This window comes from Saccopteryx leptura, chromosome 1, assembly GCF_036850995.1.
Source record: "Saccopteryx leptura isolate mSacLep1 chromosome 1, mSacLep1_pri_phased_curated, whole genome shotgun sequence".
NCBI lineage: Eukaryota > Metazoa > Chordata > Mammalia > Chiroptera > Emballonuridae > Saccopteryx > Saccopteryx leptura.
Window position 1 is genome coordinate 233390145 of NC_089503.1, and position 27911 is coordinate 233418055.

At 42.7% G+C, this 27911-nt stretch overlaps 1 protein-coding gene across 1 annotated transcript in view; it reads right to left on the reverse strand.

Annotated features, from left to right (window-relative positions):
* Positions 1-27911, reverse strand: part of SH3RF1 (SH3 domain containing ring finger 1) — a 176935-nt gene that overhangs the window by 16770 nt on the left and 132254 nt on the right. The window contains exons 5-10 of the mRNA XM_066387869.1: positions 23396-23698; positions 16892-17002; positions 10219-10361; positions 8890-9060; positions 5928-6187; positions 4715-5055 (exon numbers count right to left, since the gene is read on the reverse strand). Coding sequence (XP_066243966.1) covers positions 4715-5055; positions 5928-6187; positions 8890-9060; positions 10219-10361; positions 16892-17002; positions 23396-23698 — 1329 coding nt within the window. The remainder of the gene's footprint in view (positions 1-4714; positions 5056-5927; positions 6188-8889; positions 9061-10218; positions 10362-16891; positions 17003-23395; positions 23699-27911) is intronic.

Genomic DNA, 27911 nt, shown 5'->3' on the forward strand with positions numbered 1-27911 from the left:
GCTCCAGATGGGCAGAGCATCGCCCCCTGGTGGGCATGCCAGGTGGATCCTGGTTGGACGCATGCAAGAGTCTGTCTGACTCCCTCCCTGCTTCTCACTTCAGAAAAATACACAAAATAAAATAAAAAAGAAAAAGACTTTATTTTCTAGATGAAAGCTTACTATATACCAAAATAACATTTTTATATTTTGGTATATATGGGAAAAAACATATATATAATAATAGTAATGGTTTTATTTGAAATTTTGGGTCCTATTAAGGTTTTCTGTTTGGATGTTCAGATTTTCTCTAACTTCTAAATAAAAACGTATAATTTTTTTATATAATAAGAAAACACAATAAAATATGCAAATATATATATGACTACCTCATAAGGATTGCTAAATACATTTGCCCAGAGACTAGCTGACCAAATAATGAGGCCTTTAAACTGAATGTGCAGTTAAAAAATATCCAGATAAAGCTGTTAAACTGGTCACTATAAAAGACATCAGAAATCTTATAGAAAGAACAACAATGGCGGAAAAGCCGAGGATTTTGACCAAGAAATTACTGAGATGATGTTTGGAAAGATATCACAAAGTTTTCTATGCCTGTGTATCAAACCACAGACTGCATGCAGTTACCAAAACAAATTAGCTAGAGACTTTAAGTCAGGGACAATATCGCATTTCTGAGCCTTTGTGATATAGGACTTCCAAGTGAAACATTGTTCAAAAGAAACAGCCCAATCAGGTGCCGAGCTGCAACAGTCCTGTGTGCTCACTGAAAAGTCACACGCCTCTGTGGCATGCCGCGGTAGCCCACGGCAGAGCATCTGGGTGCAAAGAAAGGGGCACTTGACAAGCTGTCACTTGGGGGACACACCCCACACTGCCTGGAGAGTTTAAGTAAATGGATGATGCTGATCACAAAATGACAAAATAAGATAAAAATAATGAGAGAATATTCAATACCTAGATATTTGCTGGAAGCCTCAACTAATAATGCTAGAATCTCTGCTACACTTTTTCCTGGACATTTCTGGTAAATTAACTTGAAAGAAAGTTGAGCAAACAGCAACTTTGGACCTAATTCTCATCAACTGGGGTAAAGGTAGGGACCAAGGGGTGAAGAAATTCGGCAGGGGAAGCAGAAACATTGAGAACTTAAAAGTAAGCACTCAAAGAGAAGTTGGCTATCCTTGGATTTGAACTCTAATGTTTAAAAGAACTGATTTTAAAAGTTCAAAGAAAATATATGCATGACCTAAAACTCAAAAGAAAAGATACTTCAAGAGGAAGGGGAGGGCTCTCCAGAATAAAATTCTAACCATGCAATTGCAAATCACCCCCGCATAGGAAACCTAGAGGCATCTGAAGGTACTGATGCAATCCCCCGGGGAGCTGCCTAAAAAGGCTCCAATTTGAAAGGACTCCTACAAAAAGATCAAGGAGAGGGCTCATATGAAAGGACATTATCATGGTCCATATGAGCTTAAAGTTGCAAAAATGCTCAAGACCAAAGAAGGGGAGGGGTGCACTGCTTTAATGTCATGTCTGAACCGAGGAGAAGACAAAGGCATCGACCTGCTGTTTGGGACAACGGTGGCTCTCAGATGGTATGAAGAAAGGCAAGGGCAATCTTCAGACTGGAAGGGAAGAACTAACATTGATAGGAGGGAAAAGGATGAAGAGACTGGGATTTAAGCATCAGATGACTACTCTTGACAGACTGAATTTACCCCAGAGTACAGAGGAAATTAATAGCTGAAATGCAACCAATAATCTTTAACCAGATCCTGGTGAATCTGGAATCAGGTCAACTGAACACACCTAAGAAGGGCATGTGTAGTCCTAATTTTCAAAAAGAGGACAACAAGGCACTCTGCAGACTGTCTGGAAAATCCCAGAATATAGTGTATTAAATGAAAGGGTTACTTAGGAAAGGAAATGAGACTCGGAGGAGGAGACTCCCCGTGAGCTGCTTCCTAAGAGGAAGTAACAGCCACAACTACGGAGCTACTGGAGAGCTGTTGGGATGGGAGAATGTAAGAGACATTTGGATTTCAGTGGGGGTTTAAAGAGTCCTTCGTAATATCCTTGTAAACAGGATGGAGAAATGTGGGCTCAATGACACTGCAGTCATGTTAACCTGGAATTACTGAATGTACATTTCAATCAGAAAAAGTCTCTTAATGGACCGGGAACATTAAATGAGGTGCTATATTTAGGAAGGAAAAATTTGTAACCTGTGACAAGAGGAATAGAGAAAAAACTTCAAGAGTGTTTCTTCAAAAAAAGAAGAAGATAACCCTGAAATTCCTTAAGGCATCATACAGAAAGGAGATCAACATTTTCTACAGAGCACCTCAAAATAAAGAAAATGCCATGGGACAGTCTGGACCTAGGGCACTCATGGTCAACATGGTATCCAAACAGAGGCCAGTGCCCATTTGTCAAGGATGGGCACACAACAGGATAATCTGCATAAGGATAAAAACCTTTGTGAGAAAAATCAGGTCCTAAAGTCCAGGTGTTAGCAGGACTATGTTCCTTCCAGGGGCCCCAGGGAAGAATGTGTCTCCTTGCCTTCCGGATTCTGGAAGCTTCTTGCATGTCTTGGCTTGTGGCTCCTTCCTTGAATCACTCTGATCTCTGCTTCTGAGGTCGCATCTACTCTGGCCCTGATCCTCCTGCCTCCAGTTCATGAAGACACTCGCAATTATATTCATCCCAGCCTGGTAATCTAAAATAATCCCTTTAATATCTTTCATTTAATCACACCTGTAAAATCCCTTTTGCTACGGAGGGGAAAAACTCCTTTTGCAGTTCAGGGAGTAGGACATGGACATCCTTCGGAAGCCATCATTCTGTCTAGCACAGGTCCCTTTCAAACCTCAGAGAGTCAATGAATTCTTTTCTGGGAGGACAGGGGCTGAAGAAGCCTTCGACTCCACAGTGACAAGGGCGATGAGACACATTGTTCCAAAACCTTAAAATCTACACTATAAAATAATTCTTTGAAAGATGCTGACAAAGTTGAACATGCCAGCTTGAGCACAAGTTTAATGTAGTTAATTATAAATGCTGAACAGATAGCAATCTTTTTCAAAACTGCTCATGTTAACCCAATAATTAAATATTAACTTTTTAGGAGGCTGTAAAGTTTATTTCCTTATAAAGCTCTATTTACAGGCTTACCTAACTATTTCAATAGAGTGACATCCATTACCAATGAACCAGGTGGCTAAGAGTTGATGAATACCCTAGAGCTCCCAAGGACTGGGCTTCTTTCAAAGAGAAATGCATGACACACTGAGGAAAAGGTCATGAAAATAACACAATTGCCCAGAGTTTGTCATCACCCCTCTCTTCCTGTTCACATTTAACCACCATCAATTTCCCTTACCTCCAACCACCTGTCTCCAAACCCAGGCATAGACTGGGCTTTTAAACGCAGTCTTCTATTTATATTTTCTTTGAAATTCAGCCCCAAACAAAAGATTTTTAAAAGACCAATGGATTTATAAAATAATGTCCCCCTATATTTCAAGTCAAGAGAAAAACTATCCATGCTGATTACAATCAAGTATACTGTTGAAAAAATACAGCCACAAATAACACTTTGGATCAACAGTTTCATCCCCTTTGTACGTTTAATATATATTTTCGAAGAACTGCTAGCAAAAAAGCAAAACTGACTAGACAGGGAGACTTAAGGACAGCAAAATGATGAAAGGATGAGCAAGGGGCAAGGACATGCTTCCGTGAGATGTAGCTGCAGGTGGAGAAGTGACTCGGTCTTACTCACTGTGATCTCCCCAGCATCTAACACAGGGCTGGCAACTAGTGGGCGATTAAATGTCGAGAGATGGAGATTCCAGGTGACAGCAGCATAGGTGGCTGCTACACTCACCCCCTCCCAGGACCAAACTGGAGTTATAACTAAATTTAACCCTTTGAGTAGTATGAACGTTCATGTACGTCCTCGTGCCTCCTGAATGTCCAGAGTATGATCATACAAAAATTTTTATTTTAAATCTGTGTAAGGCAACATTTAAAAAAGGCAAATGTATGTTCTTTTTGTTTCCATAAATTGGTTATCAAACATGATTTTTTAAGTTAATAAAACTAGAACTGGAACTCATTTCAGTTTTTGAAAATAAAACTCACACAAGCATGAAAAAAAACTCACTACTCAAAGGGTTAAGAACAATCATGCTGAAAAACCGACTGAAGACTAAATGAAGAGGAGTTTCTTAATTTCAGATTCACAGAAGAAGCCACATGGAGACGGGTAGGAAGGGCGGAGATGCAGAAGAGCCGCCCCCACGCCTGTGGGCAGCAGCTGAGGCTCCGGAGGGGTATCTCAGCTGTGGGAAGTGGGGGAGATGATGCCGGGAGGAGTGGGGCCTAAACCCTAGAGGAAGAAATAGAGATAGGGAAAGACTTGATTTGGGAGGGGGGTGAACACACTATATGGTGTCCAGAGACATGTTGAAGAATTGGGCACCTGAAACCTGCATAATTATGTTAACCAGTGCCATCCCAATAAAATTAAATTTAAATAAAGAAATAAACAAACCAAGAAATAAATGCAGAGAAACATGAGCCTAGAACCTGGCACCATGGCACGCACACGGCAGGCACTTGAAGAGCTGCTGAACAGGTCCTTTATTTACTAGAAATGATGGGATGCAACATGAGCAGAGAGAGAGGATGGTGGTCTTACTTTACTGTCCTTGTCTGGTTTGGCTGCTGAGCTGTTCCCACCCGCTGACGAAGCGCTGTCCGGAGAGGCGGGAAGTCCAGAGAGGATGGCCATTATCTGGCCAATGGGCTCGGTCTCCAGAGAGGCGGCGGTGATGCTTGGGGAGGTCATCGGAGCAGCTGCAGCACAGGCTAGGGGGGCACTGGCTCGACCCATATTGACAGCAGCCATTGGGGGCGGAGGTTGCGGGGAGGCCAAGGGATGATGGGGCAGGCCCACAGAGGCAGGGCCCAGACCGGTGGCATTCTGTACTTGGATGGGCGTCACGGCTGCCGTAGGGCGTTCTTGGTTGTGTGCCAAAACTAGTCAATGACAGTAGGCACACAGTCAAATTCAACTTTCCAATAAATGCTCCTCATCAAAATATGAGTCATTTCATTGCATCAGACCATAATGAAAGGTTGCTATTGCATTTATTACAATAAATAATGAATGGCTGATGTTTTAAAAGCACTTAATCTTAGCCAGGTCCCTAGTCGCCATTTCCATTCCAGATTGGCCCCTGAGCCTGCTGAGTACCCAGAAGCTCAGCTGTAACCCTGAGGCCCTTCACTTAAGACAGATAGGCCTTTCCAGACTTAGAGAAATGGAGCCAGTTTCTGATGGCAGTCTGCATTGTCAAACTACACTGGCCTCCATTTTTTTTTTCTTTTAAAATTCTTCTCTTTTCTTACTATCCATTTTCTTTCTTTTGGTTTTTCAAAGAGAAGTCACAAGTTTACGCCTACTGTTACCCAAGGCTCTTAGTAGGTTTTCAATGCTATAGAAAGAAGAAAGCAGTTTAAGGTCCCACTGGGTCTAAAATAGACTTGTGACTAAATTCATAAGCACACTGGTGAGCAGGTTACTGTGCAGCAGACATGCAGCCAGCAGCAGTGAGATCTGAGATCTTGACTACAGAAGCCATACTTTCAATTACTATTGGCATTCTTAGGATCAGCCTAATTTCTTTCAGGCTTTCAATCTGTAGATCAAGCTTGAATTAACGTGTGGAGCAGGCTTAGCCAAAATAAGCAGATGTAAAGTGCCATTGACTAGGCTGTGCCTACTTCTCTTTCCTGTTATTTGTTATTTTAATATCACAGCTGCTTTTCTCAACATCTGTCACAAAAGATCTGATATCAAGGCAGGCAACCCCTTTTCCTGATACTTTTCAGTCTGATTTCCTCCGTACCTGTCCTCACGGCGTTGCGGGCCTGGTTGACTGTCATCTGTCCGGTCATATTCAACAAGACCTTAGCCTGAGGACTGGTGTGGATGTGAGCGGCAGACACCACGGCTGTGGGGACGACACTGGGGCTTCCAGCCATACCATTTCCCTGGAGCTTCTGGGCAGGTCCTCCTGCAGTGGAAGGACTGACCATGGTCACCCCCCGACTTGTCTGACTGGCTGTAGACATGGGGACTTTAGCTTGGGAAGCATTTGTCACAGCCCTGCCAAGACAGAAACACAGATAGCCTGATCCATCAGCGAAGTGGCAGGCAAGACAGAACATTTATTTAAGTGCAGAAACAAAAAAGACACAAAGGTTTAAGACAAACCATTTTTAAAAATGAATGGAATTATTTTTACAAAGGTAAGGACAGCACAAACTAACAATGGCCCTGAGGCAGAGAAAGGTCTTGAAATGTATTCTGAGTCACAGAAAACCATACATTTCTGCTGCTCAAGAACCTACAATGACTGGGCTCAGCTTTCCAGATCAAGGCCAAACCTCTTACTGGATTCTCCTACTTCATCTCTGCAGGGAGCCAGATTTGCTGCCTGACAATCCCCGCACTTCCACGCCTTGCTCAATTTACACGCCTCTCCCTGCATCGCCCAGGGGCTTGTGTACTTGCACACCTGCACATACACTTATTGTATCGCCCCGTGTATAAGATGCACCTTTTGGGGAAAACAGTTGGGGTCCAAAAACTGGGTGCGTCTGATACAGTGGTTGTAGATTTTTTACTTGTATTTCTCGCTGTTTCGCACTTGTTTTTGCGCTCACTGTTGAAGACAGTGATTCGTCCTCAGACGCAGATGAGGACAAGCTAATGAATGAGAGTGTTGACCGTGATGAGGAGTTGTATGAATTTTATGATGCATAAAACTTGAGTTCAATTACTTTGTCATACATTTTTTCCCCAAATTTTGGGCCCCCAAATTAATGTGCGTGTTGTTCTACATGACAGCGTCTTATACACGGGGAAACAAACGCTCTTGGAATGTTCTCTCTGGCTTCTCCTGACCTACCTTAATCTCATTTTTGTTTCAAGATCCAGTAGAAATCCCATCATTTCAGAAGCCTTGCTCAGGCTTAAGATTTAGGACCCTATTTCATGGGGATTTCTTTGTTCTATGACCCTGATGATAAAATAGGGTGCATTATTTTTTAGTAAATTCCTTATTAAACATTCCTGACTCAGCAGAAGTTCCTTGAAGATGGGGCCAGTGTGAAATGTTCTTTTCCATTTTCCCAGGATCTGCAGTTACAACCATGCAGCCAGCTCTAAACAAATACACACTGGCTGGGTTTAATTAAATTAGGTTTGGTAGAGTTTTTTGTAATGTATTGTTTTTTGATATTCATTCAAACAACAATTCTGTGTATAGTGACGTTCTACTACTACTGTTGCATAGAATATTTCATTAACTTAAATATCCTTATTATTTACCATGATGAATAATGAAGAATTAACTCTAAGTCAGCATCTCTCTGGAGACTTTAAATAATCTGTTTTTGAGTCTTATGAAAATGGTTTCCTTTATTAAGTTAATATTTTGTTGTTGTTCAGTTTATTTTACTTCCCTTAGTTGTTTAGTGACTTGCTTTTTTCCCCACCAGGGAGGGTCTAGCTAACCATCTTCTGGGTCTCGAATGTTTATTTTAACATATACAGAAAAGAAGGTTTATATGGATAAAAAATCTGCAAGTCAAATTAAAGCTAGCATCCTGTCACCATCTGTAACAATACTGATTTTCATTTGATTAGGCTGCTGGCCAACCTATAAATCAAGGCCAACAGCTGACAAACATGACAATTCATTAAGCCATTTATTCAAAAATCAGAGGGTTTAAGGAATGATTAAACACAATTAAACTGGGACCGTGCGGGAGCCCATTGGCCAAACACTAAGGCTCCGTCAATGTCGACCTTGATACCACTATAGGTCATTTCGTTCTGTTTCCCAGGCCACTTTCCTCAGTGACCAGAAGGCAGACTTACCTCTAAATAAAACAAAGAACATTTTGTGTATCTAAAAGCTCTTACTTCCCATTACTTTATAACAAGGTGTCTCAGCCTTAACGACCCTTTGGGCCAGATAATCCCTGCTGCGGGAGGCTGGCTTGTGGATGGCAGGATCTTCGGCAGTTTCCTCAGCTTAGCTTCTCCGTGCTAGATGCCAACACAACCCCTACCACCCTCACCACAACAACCAACAATCTTTCCACACACTGCCAAATTCCCCTGGGGAGCAAAACCACCTGCAGTTAAGAAGGATAAAGGATCTATGCCATATTTAGGGAATTTCATTTCTGACTACACTATAGAAATTAATTGCCAGAATCCATAGGTAATCAAACTACTATTGGAAAACAGAGCCAGACCACCTGGGCTTGAGCACTTCCCCACTGTGTGATCTCAGACACGTTATTTCGACTCTTTGTACCTCCATTTCCTCATCTATCAAGTGGAGATAATAACAGAAACTACAACAAGTTGTTTAAGGACTCAGAGTTAATGTGTGCAATGCATTTAGAAATGGGACTGCCTGGCCCATAGTGAGCATGCTAGGAGTATCAAAATATAGCTCTTGTTTATATTCAACATTATGCTTTTTATTTTGGAGCAGAAAAATACTGAAAACAGTCTAATTGAGCCTTCTACATATTACTTAAAGCAAATAACTTAAAACCTAGTACATTTATTCGTAGAAACCTACAATTTCACCGACATCCACATGAAAAGTAAGCTAAGAATCTTAGCGTCAGAAAGGATCTCAGCAGACGTAGATATGGACTTTTTAAAATGTTGGCTACAGAACAGGCAATTATAACGTGAGAAGGAATCTGGATAGGCTGAGGGCCATGGAAAAGAACAAAGCTTCTCTGTTTGGGACTTAGTAAACCATTTATTCAAAACCGTACCTTGTGACTGGGGCCACATAATTACCAGGGAAAACCCCTATCTTGCTGGTGTGCATCGATGTCCCTTTAAACCAGCCATCCTGGCAACGTTCAAACACTAAAAACATCTCCCCTTTTCTCAGCTCCAGCTCATCCTCCTTCCGGGGAGTGTATGGGTAGATAGCGACATACCTAGAATAGAAAGAATATTTGATTTTGGGCTGAGTAACACACAAAACCCACAATGCTCAAAGCTCAACCTTGGTATCAAGTCTTGAATGCCGTGTAACAAATGTAAACAGAAAGTATAATCCTTTAACCTGTAACTAGTATTGGGACTTGTCTCTTGAAAGAGAGTTTACCACCTGCATTGAAAAGGCAGAGGGCTTCCGGATTAAGAACTGCCAACCTGCTCCTCCCGGTGTGAAGGTGACTATCCCACCAAATGGTGTTTGCCGGGTGTGAGAGAATTAACGCCACTTCCCAGAGTGCCTAAGCTGCTGCTGGGACTTAGGTGCCCGCTGGGAAAATTGAGCTCTTCAAATGGCACTTGTTAGACTTGGGAAGTAGCCCCAAATGAGTCCATATGGTATCAAACCCCCTGCGAAGCCAACATGCTGCCTTCCACACACAAGCTGAACTAGCGGCTTGGGCTGCACCTGCTTTTGTATGCTCGGCCAGGAACAATATACTGACTTTGAAAACGTCAAAGAAAAATAAAGTCCAGATTGTAGAGAGTACAAAACAACCCCACAAGGCAGGGTGACTCACTCTGCCAAGTTAGGGAAACCAGGCAGGCAACTCTACCCAAGTGTTTTACTGGGGCTCTAAACTGTTCCACGTATAAAGTCACACAGTATAAGATCCGCAAAACTCTACTTGTATTCTGCCATGGATAAACTCTGAGCAAGATAGTCACATGTTTACAGATACCTATTCCTGGGGATTTATAGCGTTTCACACGCATTCTACAATTAGGTCAGATCTGTGTGAATACCTTCCCATTCCTCAGTATCCTAAGGCCAGGAGCGAAAATGAAGGCAGAAAGCTCACAAGGCAGCTCCATGCACATATAATATTATGAAGAAGCAAACAGCTATGTTTCCCTAAGCTATGAAAGGCCTTTCCTCAGCAGGACGGCTGCCTGGCAAGCTCTTGTATTAGGCCCATTTGGTTTCAGCCGGCTCCTAATTATATGCATGACTGGGCAGAAGTTTGCAGAACACAAACCACTTTGGTAAGCCATAAGCCTGTCACCAGCTCGTATCAGAAAGGTGTTTCTCTACCTCTGCTGTTTGGGCTGAGTTTGAAATGAACGTGGAAGCAGTAATCAATGACACCCTCACTTACACACTGGGGCGCGTCTGAGGTCGTAAATGTGGAATCTGGTCAGCGGGTCCCACTGTGGGCCTCGGTCCCATTCCAGCGGCGGCGGCAGCGCCTGGCGGTGTGGAGGCCAGCGGAGGGGGCGGGGGGAGAGGAGGATTCATAGTCTGGTGTAAGAAAGAAAGAGAGGGGGAAAAAGGAACAAAGTATTTATTTACGTCTTTGATGGAAACGGGGAAGGAAAAGGAATCAGAAATCCATGGAAAAAAAAGGCTCTAATGGAATCCAAACAGAGAGGGAGCAGCAGGCTACCTAATATGAAAGCCTCCTTTAAAAAAACTACAACAACAACAAAAAACACTCCTGTCTTGTTGTCCTTTAAGATCTTAAAGCCACAGCAACCTTTTTCAGCAAAAAGGTAAGTAATCACACTTGAAAGGAGGAAAAAAAATGAAACAATAGCATGTAATTTTAAGATTAATAACACTCTTAAGTATAGAATTGGACAAGAATCCAAATGCCATTCAAGGGGGCAGCTATAATGTCACACTGCTTGCTAGGAATTCATTTGTGAGTGTTTCTGTAACACAACACGAAACAATAGGGCTGCACTATATCTCAACCCATGCCTTAGGAAGAAAATTTCCTTTGATGCCCAGTCTCCAGAAAGCCCAAACAATAGCAAGCCACAATCACTGGGCTGTTACTACTTTCGCTTATTCTTTTCTTCACTATGCCAGCTTTTGAAATGCAGGACTATCAAGTCTGGTAATCTTTAACAAGTACACCAGTGAAAAGCTGCTGGTTCTTTTATGGGCACAGACTAATGGGGTTCTGCCTACAGGAGTCCACGCCTTTTGGAAATCAATGGAGCAATTGTTACCTTCTGATCTACAAACCCCAGATAATTCTTTGGGGTCTATATACTGAAACTCCTGGGAAAACAGGCACACAAAGATCCACCTGAATCCCTACCTCGCTCTCCCCAAATCTTTGAACCACTAGATATAAAAACTAAATCAAAGGAGAAATGAGGAGTCAAGAATGCACCTCAGAAAGCAAAAATGGCTTCAATACATCAGCACAGTCATAAGACAAATCCAATGACTTCTAAACATAGTTCATAACAGTCATTTGATTTCTATTTCTTGGAATAAAAATTTGAATATCATCAACACTGACTTCATCTGCCTATCAACATCCATATATCCACAAACATAATAAACTGAGTTGAAAAAAACTTCAAATTTCTAGACATATGTTGCAACTGTCTCACACATTATATTTAAAAAAAAATTTTTTTTCTGAAAGCGACTTTCTGGAAGGATTTTCCCCATACAGCAGCTGCAGTTGTTACAGAACAGTCCGTGCAGAAATAAATGAGGTGCAGAGCTGCTTACAGCGTGCGAACTGGACAAGGCAGATGCCACTTCAGAAAATCAGAACTCTGGGAACGTTCTCCGCGCAAAAGATTGGGCAGCGTGGAGATTGGTTACAGCTTTGGAAATGGCACAGACTTGGGCTTAGAGCCTTCAAAACCTTTAGGAAGGGGAAGATCAAGCATTCTTTCCATTTGGTCTCCTTCCAGTGACAAAGGAGGGAGAAGTGAAGCTAATCTTTGGTAAAACACTCAGCCAATGTGACCTGGGCAGTTCATGGGTAATAACACATCCGAGGGTTGACAGGTGAGATAACAAGTCTAGACTGGACATCAAATAATATACAGAGACGGTCATACTAACACTTAACTGATTTCCATTTAAATCTTCCTAAGCCTGAACTCAAACAGCGTGGCTACAGACAGGCAGAAGACAAATGACATGTGCCCAACGGGAGCCCGACAGTAACTGCTCCTAGAAATGACATACTTAACACAGTCCCGAAGGCATAGACCCAAAATGCTCCATCCCACACTACGTAGAATTCCACTTCAAGAGGAAAGGAAATTCAGACTGCCTGATATATTTTAACTCATTAAAACAGAGGCTGTATTGAATTGGTCCTAAGACAAAGAAGGCAAGGGTATCTGCAGACCTAATAGAAAATATATGTCAGAGTTTATTAACAAAATGTTAAAAAAAAAAAAGGTCATTTCTCATAGTTAACAAATACAGTCAACAAATGGTTCATATACTTTACTTTTACAAAGAGTAAATAGTAGGCATTGGAAACATCGATAAAAGAAGATATTCTGAAAAAAATCCCAGAGCTTGTGCTTAAGAAAAAAATAGTTATAGCTCCCTTTGTCTGACTGAAATAGACAATCTCACTAAAACTGGGCAGGATTTTCCCCGGTGCTGGGTTGCCCGTACTTGGGGAAATGTGCGTATGTGTGTGCACGCATAGCCACGGGTATATAAGCACACAAAGACGAAAGAAGAAAGTCTGATTCAAATCAGATTCCTAGATGTTGCTCAGCCCTGTGGGATTGGGAAAATGATAGGGCTCTGTGAGTCCAGGGCTGTGACAGACTAGGAAATTCTGTGGGTTGCTTTATAAACAACCTAAGCAGAAATAATCTGGTGATGTGGAAGTTCAAAAGGTAACCCACTGTGTGCTGCGCTTCAGTTAGCCTGCTGTCCTGCAAGACCTGAAATCTCTCCAGAGAGGACCACAGCCTTTCATTCACCCAGAGCTGACCCGGAGACCTGCCTATTACTTCACAGCCTGGGCCAGCTGCGGCTCCAGAGGCCAAGACGCACTCTCCTCCAGCAGGAAGAAACAGAAACGAAAACATCGAAGACCCTGCTAGCATAGGTGACATTTCGCTAACAATATTTCAATGGCTTACTATTGTACAGAACCAAATACCATACTTCAATGCCATGTTCACTAGCTACTTGCATATTTAAATTAATAGGGGCTTAAAAAGTGCTCATTGCTTTACCGAAATGCAGCATGTCCATATTATCAAGGTAAAGTTGTCCATAGTGATGGCCCAGACAGGGGTTAGATCTGGAGTTGGCTAAAGACAAGGTCCATTAGGTCTTTTTCTTTCTTTTGTTTTGGGTTTAACACATTGAGCACCAGTAAAATCATCTGTCCAGTGAGCTAACCAGAGCTAGGATTCAAAAGCAGTAAGGAAGGCTTCCCATCAGCATCAGGACTGACACTGAAATAAGACCCACAATCCAAATCCTGACATTTATAATTGAGTATTGAAATGATATCCCTTTCCTGTTTTCTTTTTTATTTTCTTTTTTTTTCTTTATTGATATTACAGAAAGATGAGAGAGAGAGAGAGAGAGAGAGAGAGAGAGAGAGAGAGAGAGAGGTGGGGGGAATGAGAGGTATCAACTCATGATTGCTTCACTTTAGTTGTTCATTGGTTGCTTGTCATATGTGCCTTGACGACATAAGCCCAGGGTTTTGAACCGGCGACCTCAGCATTTCAGGTCAACACTTTATCCACTGCGCCATAACGGGCCAGGCCCTTTCCTGTTTCTTGCTTCAAATGCCAACACTCATTCAAAGAACTATTTTTTTTAATTTATATTTTATTTTTATTGAACTTCTTGGGATGACATTGGTTCATAAAATTACATAGGTATCAGTTGTACAATTCTGTAATATATCATCTGTAGATGGTATTGTGTGTTCACCACCCTAAGTCAAGTCTCCTTCATAGTCATTTACCTCCCTCTTTACTCTCTTCTACCTCCTCCCACCTCTCTTTCCCTCTGGTAATCACCATACTGTTATCTGTGTCTATGAGGCTTTTTCTCGTTGCTTAATCCCCTCACCTTCTTTCACCCAGCCCCTCCACACCCCTCCCCTCTGACAGCTGTCAGTCTGTCCCAAGTAGCCATGTCTCTGTTGCTATTTCGCTAGTCAGTTTACTTTGTTCATTAGATTCCACATATAAGTGAGATCATACGGTGTTTGTCTTTCGCTGACTGGCTTATTTCATTTAGCACAATATTCTCCAGATCCATCCATGCTGTCATACAAGGTAAGATTTCTTTCTTTTTTACGGCTGAGTGGTATTCCATTGTGTAAATGTACACAGCTTCTTTATCCACTCACCTACTGATAGGCACCTGGCTGCTTCTAAATCTTGGCTATTGTAAATCACACTGCAATGAACACAGGGGTTTTTAACTGGGGCTAAGGACTGCAGGCCAGCTTATCAGTGAAGTGCTTTGCACTGGAACTTTAGGTAGAAAGTCACTGAGAATGAAGGGCTCACTTTTCTTGCTGACTGTCCCTTTCGTGTGCATCTCCCTCACACACCTCCCAAAATAAAAAGGGACAGATTTGGGGCATTTCTGGATTCTGTGGGAAAATACTACTTAACATCCCTCGACCCCACTTAAATCTAACATTTTTAATGCAAAAATAACATTTCTGCCAACCTATCAGGGACTTTGAGATCTAGACATCTCCTGGAATGACAGACATGTCTGTTTGTCATTAGTTTTTCATTAAAGGAAATTGCCACAGTAGATATACCATTTATAAACCTTCCTCTTGATTAACATGCAAGCTTCCTCAGGTAACCCTCGGATGAATTCGTTGGCTGAAAATTAATTTTTGTATATTTATGCTCTCTTGTGCCCTGTCCCATTGATTTGCCCTAGAGTGTGCCTCCAGCTAAGAGCAGCTGGAGATTTACTGTATCACAACATTTTTAACCCACAAGGGGTGAAACTCAGCCAGCTCTAAGTCTTTCCCACTAAGTTTTCTAAGATCAGGGAAGTCAGGCTTTTTTCCCCTGAAGCAATCAAGTTGGGATTTTTCCATAAGAATTAGTCATCTGGAAATGGGAATACTAACTGGTTGGAGATGTGTCGTGTCCGGGTGGAAAGGGAAGGAGAGAAAGGAGTCTTCTCTGAAGGTGAGAAGGCAGGATGGTGAGGGGCCTTGGCTCGGGTTAGGATAGCTGGGGCTACCAGAACCTTAGGGAAACCACCCTGCAGGAAGTTAGCGGAACTTCATCTTCTCACTAGAGGTATCAATGCAACTTACCCTCCCGTATCTGACACTTACACTATCAAGGAAGCTACAGTCATTCTGGAAACACACGCTCAAAAAAAAAAACCAAAACAACATTTAACCTTTAACCAGTACATTATTAACTTCCACTTAAATACAAGAACATGCTTATGCTATAAAACATTTTCAAAAATCTAAGTCAAACTAGGTAATAACTGCATTTATTTACATCCCACCTTGTTTCAAAGTCGGTTGTCAATGATTTATAGAATGTATCAGGACAAATATAAGAGAAAAAAACAAGGCAAAAGGAAAACGAGAATAATAAAACAAGATGGAGCCAACATTTTGACTAATAACATTGTGAGGTCCCAGCTACAGAAGGGTACCAATTTGGCTCTAAGCATTCTAGCAGAGGGAAATATAATCTTTACAACGTATATAAAAACCCACAACCTAAAAGCAAACCAGCTGCTTAGAAGCCTCACTATTCCTGGGACAGAGAGCAGAGAAAACCATGACAAAATGAACCAGGCACTCCAAAGCATCCTGAGAGAAAAACAGTGGCACAAGCCACAGGCTCGCCTTGAAACAGTCCCTAGAGGCCAATAACAAGCTGACTAGTCGTCAGCCCTCTCTGCGTTCTAGGTGTGCTGCTAATTCTGGAGTAGGTACTATTAGGATCATTTCACAGAGAGACAGGTGGAGGCTTAAAGAGGGTGAGTCAGTTTTCATGGTCATATAACAAATGAGTGAAGGAACTGGACTTCCAACCCAGGTATATTCACACATACCCACATCATACCACACACACACACACACACACACACACACACACACACACACACACACGGCCACAGCATTTCTCTCAAAGCATCACAACCAGGTAAGATTTGGTACAGCAATTTACAGAGGTAGGGTCCACTGGGACATCTGATTTAGTGATCTTTTCTACCCTCATTCAACTCAGCACTGAAAGAAATAGTCTGAAAGTGTCAGTCAAGGCACTGGCCTGGATCAGAGATGCCTCACAACTGCTGGTTCCATGCAGCTCAATTTTAGGAAACAGCGATTTAAACTATTGTGTTTCTGCTACCTGAGGTTGCATTTGCTTGTTTCCTCCCTTTTAATTTTCTCTCTAGAGTGTTCTCCTTCTTTGTATCTATCTCCCCTGGCTGCCCTCATTCTTCCTAGTAGTTTCCCCTGGTAGGATGTTTTATAGCAGGTAGTGTTCAGATTCTGTCTGCAAAATGCTCGGTTTGCAAAAAGAAAACCACCACAATCTGAGGGGCCTTCCAAGGCATCAGAGACCTCTGGGCAGCCATGGGTGTAGTTACACCAACAGAAGACAATTTGACTTGAAATCAATTTAACATGTGACTGTAGCAAACCATTGAGCCTTGGCGATCCTTGGCTTCCTCAGTAGTTTTATTAACGTGTCTTTGCAAGAAGTAAGCAAGGTCTAGAAACTCGAAGGAAATAAAGGGTTACACCTTCAGGAAAACAGATGAGCATTAAAAGTATTTTACAGAGTTCTCTCATTGCTTCAGGCCAGGGATCCCTCCCCGTTAAAAACGATTGCAGGTTGCAGGCAAGAAGTTTTCTAGTTTTTCTGTAAGATGAACAGAAATAATAGATCACAGATAGAGAGACACCTCACCTAGCAGGTGGCATGTACACTGCAGGTTCTTGGGAGGTGGAGTGCGCCAGGTTAACACAACTAACGCCTAAGAGAGAAGCTGAGGAGGGAGAAACTACTCACTCCTAGCGCGGCTGTATAGGGAGCGTCCGACGGGAATGTGAACGACGGGCCCGTTGTCACTGGGCTGCTGGGGGGCGGGGTCACGATTAACCCGGTGGTGCTTATGTGAACCTGCCAAGAAAAGAAAAATTCATGAAAAGACTATATATAATATAATAGATTATGCAGGCTAAACCTTGGGAAGGTAAGTCACCATGTTTTTTAAATTTGAAGTTATTATTTTTGGAAGAGAGAAGCTGTTTCAGTTGATTCAACCCCAAACTTACTGCTTACTTAATCCATATTAAGATACGTGGAAGTCACGTGGTAAACGCCGGTCACTACAGTGTTCCCCACACAGAGCTGAACCGCTGTCGCCTTCCACCGCAACAGGCTGCCTCACTCGGGATGCTGAGTCCACCCATCGGCTTTTCAGACAACCCGGCCTTTCAGGCCGGCACTCCACTGGCCTGCTAACAATTTCCCTGAAGATCCTGTTGAAATGAGTCGTAGCTGAATACTCCACCCACCTGTCTATCAATATGTTCAATCTGTGTGAAATGTGTAAGGTGTTTTGCTATTTTCAGAATCGTTTTCATGAGTTCTACCTTTCAGTGGGGACACATAATTAAAATGCAGCTGCCCAAATTCCTTATAAAGCATTTACTTATAAAGCATTGAAGGGAACAATGTCAGGCCAAGTTAGCTGTTTTCATAGGTGTCTTAGCCATGATACTACCTAAGATTTATTTACTAGAAAGACATCGAGTTGTTCAGGTCATTTCATTGCCTGTGTTCAGTTACTCGATCCATTTCGGCCTAGGGGCACGTCAGGTCCGACTGCAGAGTGTCACCTGATGCACAGAACCAGGAGGGTGGGTTCCTGCACAAGCCATGTTTCCTCTTCTCAGCAAAGAAACGTGGTTGGCTGCTACCTCGTTTCCCCAGGGAAACAATGCTCTACCAAAAATGGTAGGCCTTCTGTAATGAGAACTTAATCCCAAACATTCCCTCAACTCCCATAAATTAAGAAAAAAGACTGCCAGGACAAAGAAAGCCCAGAGATTCGTTAGTTCCCAGAAGGCCTAAAGAGGACATTCAGTACCCGCTGGGTTAGCCACTGCCAGGGCCAAGGAGAGTCAACTTCACAGTGTTTAATTTATTTTTACCAATAAGTCTGTGTTGTACATGGAATCTCCATCTCTTTAAAATCACCTCTGTATCTGCTGATTGAACCTAAACAGATTCAAGAGGTGCCACTAATAGGTTTTCCCTCAACCTTTCATTTTCCTGTCTCTTCTGTGAATTAGAGTCTATTTCTAATCAATTTGTAATGGGAAACACAATGGTTTGTCATTCCTGGAATAAAACCTAATTGTACCTGACCAGGTGGTCGCGCAGTGGACAGAGCATCAGCCCGGGATGCAAAGGACCCAGGTTCGAAATCCCAAGGTCGCTGGCTTGAGCGCGGGCTCATCTGGCTTGAGCATGGGCTCACCAGCTTGATCACGGGGTCGCTGGCTTGAGCCCAAAGGTCACTGGCTTGAAGCCCAAGGTCACTAGCTTGGCTGCAGCAACCCTACCACCACCACCCCGTCAAGGCACATATGAGAAAGCAATCAATGAACAACTAAGGTGCTGCAACAAAGAACTGATGCTTCTCATTTCTCTCCCTTCCTGTCTGTCTGTCCATCCCTATCTGTCTCTCTGTCACTTTGTCTCTCTAGCTAAATAAATAAAAATAAAAAACCCTAATCGCCCTCAGCTACTTTACCCAATAAATCTGTTTATAAACATGCTCCAACGGCATCTGCAAGTTGGCATCACATAACATAGGGAGTTTTTCTTAGACACAAGGAAGGCCACTTCAAAGTGTGCACCATTACCAAGGAACCTGGTGGGGCAGGAGAAATCCCATCAAAACACAGCTTCCTGGGCTGGACCCTACAAACATCTAAAAAAGATCTCGGTACTAACTGACATTTCTCTACAAGGCCCAGACAATGGGGAGTGAGGATAATTAGCTGCTAATGAGCGCAGGGTCTGGGACAGCTAAGCCCCGCCACATCTTTGGCCCTCGGTGAGGAGTGGACCGGAAGTTCCCTAAGGTCTCCGGCATCCAGACGCAGCAGCAGCGCAGCGGTGAGAGCATGGCGGACTCCGCGTGCATTGGCCCAGCGCAGAGCTGCTCCCGGCACAGGGGTAGCGCAAGAGAAAACAGGCCGCCACAGAAGGACTGAAAGCAGAAGAAAAGCGGCTGAGGGTGGGCGTGGCCAGAATGAATGCCCCAGTAGGGACCGCTGACCTCAGGCGATGCTCATCCTTTTCTCCTGGAACTGCAGATGAGGGAGGTCTCCCTAACAGAAAGGTCTGGGGTTGGGGGGAGAGAAGGGGCGGAAGCAAATGGGAATGAGGGGGTGGATTTTCTGGCTTCCCCTAAAGTGTCACGAAAACAATATTATGAATCACTCCTCCAGTTGGCAGAGGTCAAAAAACCACGGGTGTGTCCAGAGGCGCAGACAAAACGTCTTGGTTGCTTGTAGGTGCTTTTACAGGGGTCAGTCACAGACATCTGTGCGCATCTGTTCTGGTGACCCACTTGGACAGCAGAGCCTATGAATGATCTTCTAATTTACATACTGGAAAGTTCAGCCTTCACTCAATAGTCACCAAATAAAATAGCAAGCAAGCCCTTTCTTGCTCCTTTCTTCGGTTCATTCCCCATCCTGTTGCCTAACAGTTGAACAGAAAGATCTCCGACTGCCATCTCAAATATGAGGCTGAGGACCTAACCAAATGGGGGAAGGTAAGCTGCAAAGCACCATCACACCAGTACGGAACCACCCATATGAAGATTCCACTTGGGTGAGATAAAAATGAACACCCACTTCTTTAAGCTCCTTAGTTTGGATTTTTAAAATAGATGCAACCAAACCTAATCAAGGAAAAGCAAAACAGAAATCAGGCCCATAGCAGGAGATACATTCAGCCATGGGCCTCAGTCACATCCACTGAGAGGTCTTCTGCTCAGAAGAACAGGAGAGCCCTTTTTCTTTTTTCTTTTTTTATATTCAGTGAGAGGAGAAGAGGCAGAGAGACAGACTCTGGCATGCACCCTGACCAGGATCCACCCAGCAAGTCCACAGGGGGACTGTACTCTGCCCATCTGGGTCATTGCTCAGTTGCTTACCAACTGAGCTCTTCTTAGCACCTGAGATGGAGGCCATGGAGCCATCCTCAGCACCCAGGGCCAACTCACTCTAATGGAGCCATGGCTGAACGGGGTGTGTGTGTGTGTGTGTGTGTGTGTGTGTGTGTGTGTGTGTGTGGAGAAGCAGATGGCACTTCTCCTGCATGCCTTGACCAGAAATCAAACCCTGAACATCCAAAGGCCGGGCCAATGATCTACCACTGAGCTAACCAGCCAGGGCCAGGAAAGCCCTATTTTAAACAGCCTCGCCAACACCTGTTCTCCACGTCTACTCATCCTCATGGTCATCAGAGTGTTTGCTGGCCACATATGCGGCACACACTTATCACTTTATTGTGGGCCGTGTTTGCCTCTAATGTACACAGTACCCCAGACGAGTCATGTTTTCTGTAAACCTAGGCTGCAGAAACCAGGCAGCACTTCAAACAACTCTCATCCTCTCCTAGAAATAACCTCTCCCCGAGACAACCTGCTCCCACTGAAACCAGAATGCATTAGAATATGGGAGGAAGGTGGAACGGTTGAAGGGGAAACTGTTTCCAGTGGAACACAGACAGAGCCTTGTCTCCTAAGTGATTCAAACCCAAACAAAAATAGCTCTCCTTTTACAGTCCTCACTCCCAGCTCCGGTGTGGCAGCGGCAGACATGCTCACACCTGACTCCGAGGTCTCTACAAAAGAAGACAGAAGTGCCAGGTTTACCTTCCTTTCTCTTTTAATTTTCTCTACTGCCAAAAGATTACCATCTAGTCTTTTAAAGTAATTCCCACTGTGAGCTGCCTGTAGTCTCGGCAGAAATATATCTTTTATTTTATGAAAACATCACTAGGGCAAATGTGGCTTGGTCACAAAATAAAAAAACACACTCAAATGACTCTGTTTTTTATTTGTGAATGGCCACCTTCACTAGCTTCCTCCACCAGAAACAACCCAAAAATCTTCAGTTTAGTATCTTTCCAGAGCAGCTTCACTGGGTACTTTGTGCTCTTGCCGATAGTCTATTTTTCACATAGTATAGTTACATGTAAAATACAGGGGGTCCTTGGGTTATGACCACCTTGACATAAAACATTTCGAGTTTATAACGCTCACTCCTATAAAAACTTAAAAAAATTCATATGTGAGTGTTTCGGCTTACGCCGTTAGCATCGTACTTGTGGGCTACGTGGGCGAACTCGTTTGGCTACATTCAGCGGGAGAATAGGCAGTGACGCGGTGTATGAGTGAGGGAGCTGGCGTCCCCAGTACACTTACCTACGCCATTGTGGACTGTTAAAAGCTCCAGTGTTCCATTTGTGTTAGACTAGGGTGTGTTTTGACTTACATCAAAATACGGGTTACATCACTGTCATAAGAATGGAGCTGTGTCATAACCCGAGGACCCCCTGTAACATGGTTCTCCTCTCTACCCATTTTTCAAGGGACTCATTCATTCAATAAATATTTGGGTGCTTCTTGTATGTCTGACATTTGAGTTTGATCAGTGAACAAAACAAACACCTCTGCCCTTGTTGTTCTCACATTCCAGTAACGTGTATGTGTGTGTGTCTCTCCTATTTCCTCATAAAATCAAAAGTTTCATGGCTCTACCACCTAAAACACACCAAAAAACCGCAATCCCTTCACCCTGGCCAGTTGGCTCAGCGGTAGAGCGTCAGCCTGGCCTGTAGAAGTCCAGGATTTGATTCCCGATCAGGGCACACAGGAGAAGCGACCATCGGCTTCTTCACCCCTCCCTTACCCTCTTTGTTTTCTTTCTTTGTTTTCTTTCTTTCTTTCTCTCTCTCTCTTTCTTTCTTTCTCTCTCTCTCTCTCCCTCCCTCCCTTTCTTTCTCTCTCTCTCTCTCCCTTCCTTCCTTCCTTCCTTCCTTCCTTCCTTCCTTCCTTCCTTCCTTTCTCTTTCTTTCTCTCTCTTTCTCTTTCTCTCTTTCTCTTTCTCTTCAGCAGCCATGGTTCAAATGGTTTGAGCAGGTTGGCCCCAGCACTGAGGCACTACAATAGCTTGGTTACCCAAGCAATGGAGCAGTGGCCCCAGATAGGCAGAGCATCACCCCATAGGGGGCTTGCCGGGTGGATCCCAGTCAGGATGCATTGAGAGTCTGTCTGTCTGCCTCCCTGCCTCTCAATTAAAAACAAAACAAAACAAAACCCTGCAATCCTGTTCCGAGAGTTAGAACCATCTAATTCACAACCTACAGTATCAATCTAAAGAAGCAGGGTCAAGTAAACGGGTCTGAGAGAAAATAACTTTTTAATAATATTAGCAAGGAATGCCAAAAACTATTGTAAACATTTATTCGGTTGTCAAACAGACACTTATTAAACCTGCGTGGGTTTCTCGAGGGTAAGGACTGTGTCTGTTGGCTTCTTTTTTCTTTCTTTCCTTTAAGGGAAAATAATTTATTCTCATGTTGTTGTTTTTTAAACCACAGCTATAAATACTATAGCGCAGAATATAAAATCTGCATGAATTTTAAAAATAAAACATGAGACTTGAAAGAAGTTTCTCCTGCTTGTGGCAGGCTACTTTGGACTGGGCTCTTTGGCCTTTGGGTTGAGAAAAATACAGCCATCATCTAATTGGATAACCACAACTGTTGCAGTCCAGAATTAAGGCCTAAAATAGGGAAGTCCTACATCTTATTTTGTTTGATGTACCCAGTTCCATGAAGAATCTACAATAACACACCCAGTAAGCATTCGCCGAATGAATGAATCGACATTCCCAATCATCTTGAGCATTTTTTATTCATGCAGAAATAATGTATAACTATTTTTTATGACAGTCCAAGATCTTGATGAATGAATGAGCTTTTAAAAAATGTCAGGCCAATTTCTAACTTAAATGAAATGTTTCTTCGTGTCCTTTTCCTGTTAACTCTGACCAGAAATCCCAAATATCAAGGCAGGCTACACAGATGTAGGCTGCACAGATGTAGGCAACTGCAGACTCTGAGTTTTGACCACAGCATCTTCAGTTTGGATGGAGATCAAGTTTCCAGTGGCAAGATCTCCCAAAGTAGCTTTCTATAAAACTGAGTGACTGCTTAGCAAGACTGACAGGTATCATTTAAATCATCTTGTAATTTCTCATCTGGCCTTTGACAGCGACTGTATAGCTCTGGGTTACTACACTCAAGTGATTTTGCCCTTCTCCATTTTCCCACCTGCAGAATGAGAAAGGCTTTGCTCCCCAGGAAAGCAATTCTCTTCTGAAAGTAAAAACAAACACCACTTTTCAGCTGGTGACCAAACATGCCGTTGACTCGACCCCTTTGTGAGGGGCCTCTTTCCACGCCCTTCGGACCCCGTACCTGAGAAGGGGCGCTGCAGGAGAGGCCGGACAGCTCGCTGATCCGCGCGGCGGCGGTGGGGTTGCTGGAGCTGATGAGGACGGGAGGGCTGATCTCCATGGAGTGCCGGTTCTGGGCCGCCTGCGAGGACTTGCTGGCCATGGTGAGGGAGGTGAAGGAGTGCCGTTTTTTGGTGTTCTTCTTGGTGTCGGAGTGCTTCGGGGCCACGCTGCCCTGAGCTGCTGCCGAGGGACCTTCGGGGGCATCAGCTCCGGGCACGGGAGGTTTGTCCCACTCGATCAGCTGCTTAGCGGCCGAGTTAAACTGCAAACCATCAAATCAACGCAAATTAGACAATCCCCAAGGACTCACTGAGATGTATTTTCAACATGCTTTTATCTAAAATTGAACATCACCACTTAAAGTTAGCATATGTAAGTATGTATATACATATTGTTTCCATGTGAGATAGCATTTCTCTCAATACTGGGATTTCATTGTATGTAGTGTCTACATCACAGGTAGATGCTAATTTGAGAATAAACAATTCCAATGCAAGGTTAAGAAACCATTTTTTCCATGAATCTTCAGGATATCTTATTTTAAAACTGGCCATTAACAAAGACTTATTTCAGTTCACTGATGAAATTTAGAGAAGAGCAATTTAAAAAGGTACGTTTATCTGACTAAAGACTCAGTGGTCCAGCAATGGCTGGGTATGTGCTCAGAGCACAGCTGAACAATGAAGGGGCGACTTCTGGGCAAGGTGATGAGGAATAAAGACATATGTGTTAACTCGTATGCTTCTGTATAAATTTGGGGGAGCCTCACAAAAAGGTGGGCAGAAACTCTCGATTTATTTTTGTCATGCCATTGTGTCAATTATTTTCACATGTGCTTAAATTTTAAATCATGACAAGGTAAGACGTGAGATTCAAGTCCTGTTGGCAAGCTAACTCACTCTATTTGAAAAGTTGTCTGAGTGTAAATGCAGTAAAGGTCCAAGGATCAAAAGCTGTGCAGTGAGCTGATAACACCAGCAAGAAAAGAAAGAACAGAAGGCTTTTCTTTTCCCTGAGGTAAAAGATATTTCTGGAAACCTTCAGTGCAAATAAGCTGCATGTAACTTACCTAGATATTACAATAATGGAAAAATATTGAGTATAAATTAACCTCTCATAATATACAATGAGATAAAACAAAACTTTTTAAAGGTAATTTGGCTGCCTGGCTGGGTAGCTCAGTTGGTTAGAGCGTCCTTCTGATAAGCCAAGATTGTGGCTTTGATCCCAGGTCAGGGTACATACAAGAATCACACAATGAATGTGTAAATAGAAAACAAATCAATGTTTCACTCTCTCAAATCAATAAAAAAAATTTAAGGTAATTTAGGTAATAGGAAAAATAACAAGAGATTTTCCCATCTCCACATCGCACGCTCAGTGCTCCACATATACCTTTAGATAAAATAACACCATCAAATATTATTTTTCACCTACCTAAATGGTTAGGACTGTGTCTTTTCATCCTGCTGATGTGAATGTCCTACTAGAAGAATGGAAATCCTGTCGGTCAATATTTCACAGTGAACTTGCTTTGGCCCAAGTGGCTGCTCACAAAGCTGTATTAATTGCAGTTCAGTAAGCAGGGCTTCTATAGATGATTGCAGATTGATTAACAATTTGTCCCTGTGGTCCACCCAAGGACTCGAATTCATCTGGCCTGTCTGATCTATAATTAGGAGAGCACATCTTCTTCAAACACAAACACACCTTTCCTTAAGACTGAAAGGATTTCTTCCCTGTGATGACTTGGAATAATAGGCAAGAGTGCCCAGTAACACCTATCAATGCCTGAAGCGCCGACAGCGGAGAAAGAGAACCATGATTCTCTGTGCTTTGTGTTCAGGGATGAAGAAATGAGGTTCTACTGAAGGGTGGTCTTGTCATAGCATCATGATGGCATTTGATCAGGAGATCCAGAATTTGCCAATCCCACCTTGGTCTAGCCCTCCCACCTCTGGGTGGTCCCCAAGAGAATCAAATGCCTCAAGAAAGCAACGTAGTGCTTTATTTTTTATGGTGGGAAATGTCCAAATCTCAATCCTCCTTCCCACACAAGCTGGGTATAAGAAATCTGAAATCCAAGGAGACAGAAGAGTTAGTCCTCTTCCCTCATCCCAAACTGTCACCCCAGTGAGATGAAGGGCAGTGCACCCAGCAATGCCAGAGGACAAGGACTCAGAGAAGCCTTCTTCCAATAGAAGCTCATTGAGTCCCCAAGGCACAAATCCTCAAAAGCATGACCTAATCAGTGTGCTAAAATTGTACCAATAAACTCGGCAGCATCCTGTTGCACTGAGTAAGAGATAGAGGAAGGCACCGACAAGCCTTCCTCCCCACTGAGGCCAAAAAATATGAATAGAGAAAACTATTACATCTGCTTAGTATCACAGTTGACTTAATTCTGGAGCCAAACCACAGTCTCCATTAGCAGCATCTGTACCGAAACCATCTGAAATATTACTGGTCTAGTTACGGTCATACCCAGCCACGAGTCAGTTAATAGTTAGTATTGTATAACTATTTTAGGTTCCTATATGCTGTGTTCTCATAAAAATATCTAAGAATTAATTATTATTCCCTATATTTCCTGCTGGGTTTTTTTTCTCAATAGAAAAATACTTCCGTTGTGTCTTTTTCTATATCAAATACTTTCCATCACAATAAATAGACATTGAGCACCTGTTACGTGCCAGATAATGTGCTAGGTGCTGAAGATCTACAGATGCAGAGACATGATGCTTGCCCTGAAGGAGTTTATAAACACAGACATATAACTAGCACACATGCACTCATAATTTCCTATGTTGGGCTTCTTTCACTCAACAATACGCTTTTTCCCCCAGATTTATCCATATTGCTCCATGAATCAGTCATTCTTTATAATTGTGGAATATTTCATTGTGTGGATATACCACAATTTATTTATCCATTCTATTGTTGATTTCTATCTAGGTCTTCCCTTCCCTACCCTACCCTCTTTTCTTCTTCTCTCTTCTTCCCCTTCCCTTTCCTCCTCTCCCTCCCTCCCTCCCTCCCTCCCTCCCTCCCTCCCTCCCTTTCTCTCTCCCTCCCTTTCTCTCTCCCTCCCTTCTTTCTTTTCTATAGATTTTGGCTACTAACAACAATGCTGCCATGAATAATCTCGCACCAGCCTTTTGGGGGATATTGCGTATATGTCCAGACACAGAACTGCTGGACCACAGGGTTGGGTGTGTTTAGAAAATTGGAGTCTATGTGCAGAAGCACGCATATGCAGGTGGATACATGGCGTGTTGCCACCAGCAAACTGCAGACAGATGACCACAGTTCTAGGACTCACACAGCCATTTACCACGTGACCCTTCCTGACGGCAGCTTTCTCATCTACAACATAAGGAAGCCGGAGCCAGTGGCCATTTTGTCTCTTTGAGCTCCCCACATGTATAATGATCTCATTTTAAACAGGTCTACAGGTAGTTCATTTTCCTAGTTTGTCCCTTTTATTTCTACTCCTCTAAATAGCCTGCTATATATTTTTTTGCCACATTGCATTTTTACACATGGATGTCAGTATGTGTTAGCAAAATGTTGTCATATTTTAAAATTCCTTCAGAGTTCTTCTAAAGGAGCAGAGGTCAGCATTAAGGAACAGCATTTGCTACCTTATAGGCTATAAAGAAAATCCTAAAGTTAGGATGATTTGGTAGAAGCATGAAGTAAGTCAGGCAGAAACTTAGAGACTTTCGCTGCAAGTATAACTTAACCTGGGTAACTATAGGAATGCAAGAGTCTGACAGGAGGGAGTTTGATAAAGTTCATTTATGAATGTTTAAGCTCAGTAGTGTAGGCTTCTGACATTTATCTAGCCATGACCTTTAAGTTTAGGAGTGCACTCATCACCTGCAAGAAAATTTATATCCTAAAATACCTTCTTCCAAATACTTGATAAGGAATATTTAATAAGATGTAGGTTGGATACAGGGTAAAATTCACATGCAAGAGCTAAAAGCATGGATTAGTGGGCTTTGCTGATCTTAGAGCTTGAATGCCCCTTTTTGGTAAACCTTAAAGAATTTGTCTTTGAGTTTATCAAAAGTATAAATAAACATGAAAAAGGAAAAACAAATAATAATGACAATAACAAGGTAGCTTAAGAAATATCAAACTAATTTTTGGTATGTGGGTTGTTCCCTTTGCTAAAGAGAATATAGCCTTTTTAAAAGACAGAACTTACTATTTTAAAGAGAACAAAAGTATTTAATGAGCACTAACATGAATATGCACTATTTTTTATGAAGCTTTAGCGATGAATCAGTCTCTAGTTTCTGAGCACTTGAGAACACAAATAGTAGGTTTGAGGAATTTATAATCCACTAGAGTGCCCTCAACCTAACAATTTTTTGATAAAAGGCAAAATAAAAGACTTTAAAATATATATTATAAAATACACCTTTCCGTATATTTTCTATGTAGATGTTGTTAAGTATGCATCT